The sequence below is a fragment of the Camelina sativa genome, chromosome 12 (genome assembly GCF_000633955.1).
Source record: "Camelina sativa cultivar DH55 chromosome 12, Cs, whole genome shotgun sequence".
Lineage (NCBI taxonomy): Eukaryota > Viridiplantae > Streptophyta > Magnoliopsida > Brassicales > Brassicaceae > Camelina > Camelina sativa.
The window spans coordinates 2,799,196-2,805,640 of record NC_025696.1 but is presented as its reverse complement, the minus strand read 5'-3'; the positions used below and the strand labels follow the sequence as shown (position 1 = coordinate 2,805,640).

Genomic DNA, 6,445 nt, shown 5'->3' with positions numbered 1-6,445 from the left:
TGGACAGCTGTAGTGGTTGTTTATGTCCATAGAAACAATTATGCACGTTTATAAAATAATATATGTGTATACTGTATAGTATATATTTATATATTAAATGTCGACACAAAAGTTAATACTTATGAAAGCTAACCATTGCAAAATTCTAGAACGGGTAAGATCTTCCATATCACTGAAGTTAATAACGTATCTCATCCAGCTGGAAGTTATCGTCTCTCCTAGACAGTTTACACATGAACCAAAGTAATTTCTGGAATATAAATACTTATTGCATGCAAATCGTTAGTATTATTATTATCCCTTAAATAAAGCATAGATATAGTTGGTCGCGCACTAGTTGTGGAGATATTACGAAGGTTTGAACTTCATTTCAATCTTGTATTGTATAGCAAGAAGAAAAAAAAACTGTTTTTAGGACTGTCTCAAAAAAGGTTAGATATTCATTTGATTATCCCCTCTACAGATTGATCAACTGGATGTGGCCCTTAACTGAAAAGGTAAAATTGAGAAAAAAAATATTATAAAGCAAAATAAAATTTAAATAAATGGTGATGGAATTGTATTGGTTTCTAGGGTTGGATAACTTGAATCCGGGTCTCTCTAACGATTTCATTCTTAATGACGGTAGTGAAAGTTTTTTAACACATAATTTGTCTATAGGGATTACTCTAATCCTTGATCCAAAATCTCGTGTTTATTAAAAATTCGCAGAAAATGACGTTGACATTTATAGGGATTGCTCTAATCCTTGATCCAAAATCTCGTGATTAAGAAAAAACAAAAATGTTTTGGGATTCGCAGAAAGTGAAATTTAATTCTTTCCAGACTAGTCTACAGCTAACCATCTCAATAAGTCAACAATTAAAGAAAATTTATGGTCACGAAATTTCATGACAAAAAAACGTTTTGTCACCACCATATAATTATACTCAATTTAACGATAATTGTGTCAAACTTTAGTATTGTTCAAGTGAACGAATATATATATCAGTACTAAATTAATTTCCGCACATGATATCTTTTTTTACGTATGGTCACCCGTTCATACATGTTTTAGAATACGCATATTACATTGTTTAATACATTTTATTTATGAAAATCACAGTTTTTGGTATGTTAACCGAGAATTTGTTTGTTGTGAAAAAGAAAAAAGAAAAGACATGTTTGTATTATAAACTGAAAATGTTTCATAAACAGAAGAAAATATATACATCATTCATAAATCATAATAGTATATATTAAATTGTTTTTCTTCAAACTTTTGTAACAAAAAAATTTCAAACAAAAATGTTCATTTTATTAATCAAATAAACTTATAAAAGATTGGAACACAAAAACACCAGAGCGAGCAAGACACATTCCACAGACTAATTTCATAAAAGACACGAGATGGTTTCACAAAGTAAAACTTCTATACAAATAAATGTATTTAACTTTCTCATGAACGTTACAAGAATAAAACATACAAAGCTCCTCAGAGCTCTTTATCATAGAATCAAGAGATGACAATAGGCGCGGTTTTGCTTCCGAAACAACAGTTCCAAGAATCCAGTAAAATCTTGGTTCCCCCATGATACAATACTAATCAGTATAAAACAAAACGCACACAGAAGTAAAGGTTCATGTGGATGTGGTTAATTACTATATCATTCAGCTCTAGACTGGCCAGCTCGTGAAGAGAGGATGATTCCTACAATAAGCCCGTAAAGAGCGAGCGCTTCTGCGAAGATAAGGATAAGAATCATCCCGACGAAGAGCTTAGGCTGTTGAGCATTTGCCCTGACACCAGCATCACCAACAATACCAATGGCCATTCCAGCAGAAAGACCAGCAAGACCACAAGCAAAACCAGAGGAGAGATGTGCGTAACCATCAAAGAGGTAGTAAGATTTAGCCTTTGGGTTAATCCCTGTACTGATGATAACAGCTATGATCAACCCATATATACCCAACACACCAGCCATAACAACAGTTACTATTGATTTCATCACTAACTCTGGTCTCATTACTCCCATTGACGCCACACCAACTCCACTCTTTGCCGTCCCGTAAGCAGCTCCACTCTTTGCCGTCCCGTCATTTTGGGCATGGGCCTGCCTAGTTTAAATCAAACTAAGCCCAATGTGTTCTTATTCCTATAACATGTCAACTATTTCTTTCTCTCTCTCTTTGATACTTTTTGAGTTACTTAAGAACTCTTTGTTTGTTCAGTTACTTTCTCACATCATTGTGGTATGTATTTCAAAATTCTCACATACAGTACTTTCATTAGTTGTTTATCTGAGAATTGTTGTTAGAATACCTAACATGATATTACCAACATTGTGAGACCTGACATTAACACCAAACAAAGAAGACATTACAACGAATTACAGAAACAGGACCTTATGCCTAGACCGTTACACTGAATAATCCAAAATAACATTTTGTTGGATTAGGGACCAAAGAAGCTTTCAGGCTTCATAATGAGTTTTATAAGTAACTGTCATCGGTACTCATCTTCTCCGTTCTCCATTCCGCCTCATAATTTCATCCAAAAACTTCACACAAAACATGGAAAATGATTCTCTTAAAGTCAGGAGTTGATTGATTCATTAACGCTTGTATCTATCAGATACTTTTTCATCAGCGATGCTTTCTGTCTACACTCTACAAGACTGGCATGCACAGTCTATCTAGCTTATCTTTTGTTCAAGGGAATGAAACAATAAATGTTCCGGGTATAGTAAGATGAATGATCTCTCCTAAACCAACTAACAAGGTTTTAGCTCCTAGATGAGTTGAGAACATAATAAGATGACTTACATGGAGTGATTATATCAGAGTGATATGCCACTCGTGCTTGGTGCTTGAAATGCTTCAGGCCCATTACTTTACATAGATGATGTCTTCGTCAGGGTCATCCACTTCCCAATTATCATTATCCTCTGCTGAATCAGATGGTTCGTTTACACCCTCACCGCTTCCTTTCTCAGCTTTTATTTTGTCCAGTATTGCAATAACCTGAAAACAATCTCTACATCAGTCTCTGACACCAAACTTGGTGATAAGAATAACCGCACATGAATCATCGGACCAAAGTATGCATAAAATGCTTAAAATATAGTTTGTTTGTAGTGAAAAGATATATAAGAAGCCTTACCCTGCTTCCTCTTTCCATAGACTCATCCTCAATAAATCTGACCTCAGGCGTCAATCTCAACTTCATTCGCTTCCCAAGCTCACTCCTAACGTACTTAGCTTTTGATTTCAACCCCGCAATTGCAACATCTTTCCCTCTATCATCACCAAACACGGATACATATACTTTCACCACCTATAATAACCCCAAAAGAAACCATTTTTTCAGCTTGTAACATCTCTATAAGCAACCCTCTCAAATCAACACACACAAAAGACAAAACTTATACTCCAAAGATGCAAAATTTATACTCCACCCACATAAATACATAACATACACAGGAAATTACAATTAGGGTTTCTCACCTGCAAATCATTAGAGACCTCAACATCGCTGATAGTGGTCAGGGAAGATAGGTAGCGGTCAGCTCCAAGTGCAGCTTCAGGCAACACGGCGTGCTGTAAAACAGTGTCAGTGAGAAGCATATCAGAAAGTTCCCTCATTATCTGCTTAGCCACCATCTTCACTCGCCTCGGGTTCGCCATACACCGTACACTCCGGCGAACGGAGAGATTCGTACGGAGGCTGTTAACCGGAGCCATTGATTGCGGGAAGTGAAAAGACTGCGACTTTGAATGAACGGTGGAGATTGGCGGATGATGATTGAAGAATAAGAAGTGAGATTGATTGGTGTGAAGCACGTTAGCCATCATCACAATGGATTCTTAAATCTCTTCTGTTCTGTGTTTTTGAGGAAGTAAACGAAACAAGAACAAACAATATCCAGTAGAGATGAGGGTATTATCGTAATTTTACACAATCGACTGTAACGTGGAAGTGCTGAATCCACGAAACCGATCCGAGTTAACAATTAAACCGAAATAAACCAAATCGATAACCGAATCAAATTTTTTTAGTATACAGAGGTCTCGATTTTTCAGAGACTCTGCTTTGTAGTAAGTTGCAATGAAAACAAAGAAAAGATTCAGACAAGAACAACACTTTAATCCATCCAAGACTCAATAAAAATAGTAGCAAATTAAGGTCAAATGGATCACAAAATTCAACAAGATTTGATTTTTTCGTCATCATATAACTTCTCCATTAGTACCCAAAATTGTGTTCATAAATGCAGAATCATAACGCCATCATCAGCTTTATCTACCGAACCCAACCACCTTCAATGTTGTGGATTCCTCCAACGAGACCATCATCTATAAAATCTCCTCCTCTCTTCACCTTATCCTCAGTTGGCTTCACCGGATAGTCCCCTGTGAAGCACGCGTAACAGAAGCTTCTAGAATCTTCCCCCAAGTGTTTCTTCAACGTCTCAAACGACAAGAACGCAAGGGAGTCACATCCTATGTAATCCCTGATCTCATCAACACTCATCCTATTCGATATCAACTCGTTTGAGCTTGGTGTGTCCACTCCGTAGTAACAAGATGCGATGATAGGTGGACTCGCGATCCTCATGTGAACCTCTTTAGCGCCAGCTTCTCTCAGTAAACGAACAATCTTTGACGAAGTTGTTCCTCTAACGATTGAATCATCCACAACAACGACTCTTTTCCCTTCTAAAACTCCTCGCACTGGTGATAGCTTCAGCTTCACACCAAAGTCTCTGATCTTCTGAGACGGTTCAATGAACGTCCTTCCAACGTAATGAGACCTAATCAAACCTTGCTGAAACGCTACACCAGCTTTAGCAGCGTAACCAAGAGCAGCCACAACACCAGAGTCAGGCACAGCGATCACCACATCGCAATCAACAGGTGACTCAGTAGCTAATATCTCACCAAACACATGCCTAGACTCATACACAGACCGACCAAAGACAATCGAATTAGGCAATGAGAAGTAAATGTGTTCGAAAATACATTGCTTAGGCTCAGGGTGAGGCATCAGACACTGACACTTGACACCGTCTTTGTCAACAACCAAAACCTCACCAGGATAAACCTCTCTCTCATAAGTAGCTTCAATCAAATCAAGAGCACAAGTCTCGGAAGCAAACACAACAGCTCCGTTACTTCTCCTACCCATAACTAAAGGCCTAAACCCATGAGGGTCACGAACAGCTACAAGCTTATCCTCAGTAACAAAGACCATAGAATACGCACCTTGAAGCTTCTCACAAGCATCAACGATTCTCATGAAAAAGGGTCTAGCTTTGGAAATAGCAATCAAATGAAGCACAACCTCAGTATCAGAGCTAGTATTGAAAATGGAACCGTTCTCTTCCAAATCAGCTCTCAATTTCGTGTAATTCACAAGATTGCCATTGTGAGCAACACCAACAGAGCCAAATCGATAACCAGCGACGAAAGGCTGAACGTTTTTGAGCATGGAAGAGCCAGCGGTTGAGTACCTGACATGACCGATGGCGATGTCTCCTGGTAACTGGTCGAGTTTGGTCTCGCTGAAAACTTCGGAGACAAGACCAACACCAGTAATGGTCTGAAGAACCTTGTCTTTGCTAACGGTAACAATACCAGCACCTTCTTGACCACGATGCTGAAGCGCGTGGAGAGCTAAGTAACAGAGACGTGAAGCTTCAGAGTCGCCGTAGATTCCGACAACTCCGCACTCCTCCCGAGGCTTCTCGTCGTAGTCGTCGTTGTCTGCCGCCAAAGGGGTAAGTGGGTTTGAAGAAACTTTAAGCGGAAGCGAGGAAGAAGAAGAAGAAGAAGAAGAGGATAGAGGAGAGAAGGAGGAGGAGGGTTTAAGGAAGGGAGTACGGAGGAAACGGTGAGGCTTGGAATTGTTAGAGAGTTTATTGGGTTTAGCATTGAGAGAGAGGGACGAAGAGATGCTAGAGGTGGCCGCCATGGATGTTGATGATGATGGAGGATTTTGAGGTTTGTGGCGGAAACAAAAATTAAAGTTTGCTCTTTTTAGGTTTTTTTTTTTTTTTTTTTTTTTTTTTTTTTNTGAGAAGTAAATGTGTTCGAAAATACATTGCTTAGGCTCAGGGTGAGGCATCAGACACTGACACTTGACACCGTCTTTGTCAACAACCAAAACCTCACCAGGATAAACCTCTCTCTCATAAGTAGCTTCAATCAAATCAAGAGCACAAGTCTCGGAAGCAAACACAACAGCTCCGTTACTTCTCCTACCCATAACTAAAGGCCTAAACCCATGAGGGTCACGAACAGCTACAAGCTTATCCTCAGTAACAAAGACCATAGAATACGCACCTTGAAGCTTCTCACAAGCATCAACGATTCTCATGAAAAAGGGTCTAGCTTTGGAAATAGCAATCAAATGAAGCACAACCTCAGTATCAGAGCTAGTATTGAAAATGGAACCGTTCTCTTC

General features: G+C 38.8%; 3 protein-coding genes across 3 annotated transcripts; all 3 read right to left on the bottom strand.

Annotated features, from left to right (window-relative positions):
• On the bottom strand, positions 1,598 to 2,360 carry LOC104733142 (V-type proton ATPase 16 kDa proteolipid subunit). Its single transcript, XM_010452748.2, has 2 exons — positions 2,332 to 2,360; positions 1,598 to 2,097 (listed from the first exon to the last, which is right to left on the bottom strand). Exons 1-2 carry the CDS (start codon positions 2,358 to 2,360, stop codon positions 1,647 to 1,649), a joined length of 480 nt encoding a protein of 159 aa, XP_010451050.1. The 3' UTR covers positions 1,598 to 1,646.
• On the bottom strand, positions 2,248 to 3,883 carry LOC104729742 (probable ribosome-binding factor A, chloroplastic). Its single transcript, XM_010448736.1, has 4 exons — positions 3,487 to 3,883; positions 3,143 to 3,316; positions 2,806 to 3,003; positions 2,248 to 2,540 (listed from the first exon to the last, which is right to left on the bottom strand). The coding sequence occupies exons 1-3, from the start codon at positions 3,832 to 3,834 to the stop codon at positions 2,869 to 2,871; spliced, it is 657 nt and encodes a 218-aa protein (XP_010447038.1). The 5' UTR covers positions 3,835 to 3,883; the 3' UTR covers positions 2,248 to 2,540; positions 2,806 to 2,868.
• LOC104729741 (amidophosphoribosyltransferase 2, chloroplastic) lies at positions 4,017 to 6,040 on the bottom strand. The gene has a single exon (XM_010448735.2). It carries the CDS (start codon positions 5,951 to 5,953, stop codon positions 4,283 to 4,285), a length of 1,671 nt encoding a protein of 556 aa, XP_010447037.1. The 5' UTR covers positions 5,954 to 6,040; the 3' UTR covers positions 4,017 to 4,282.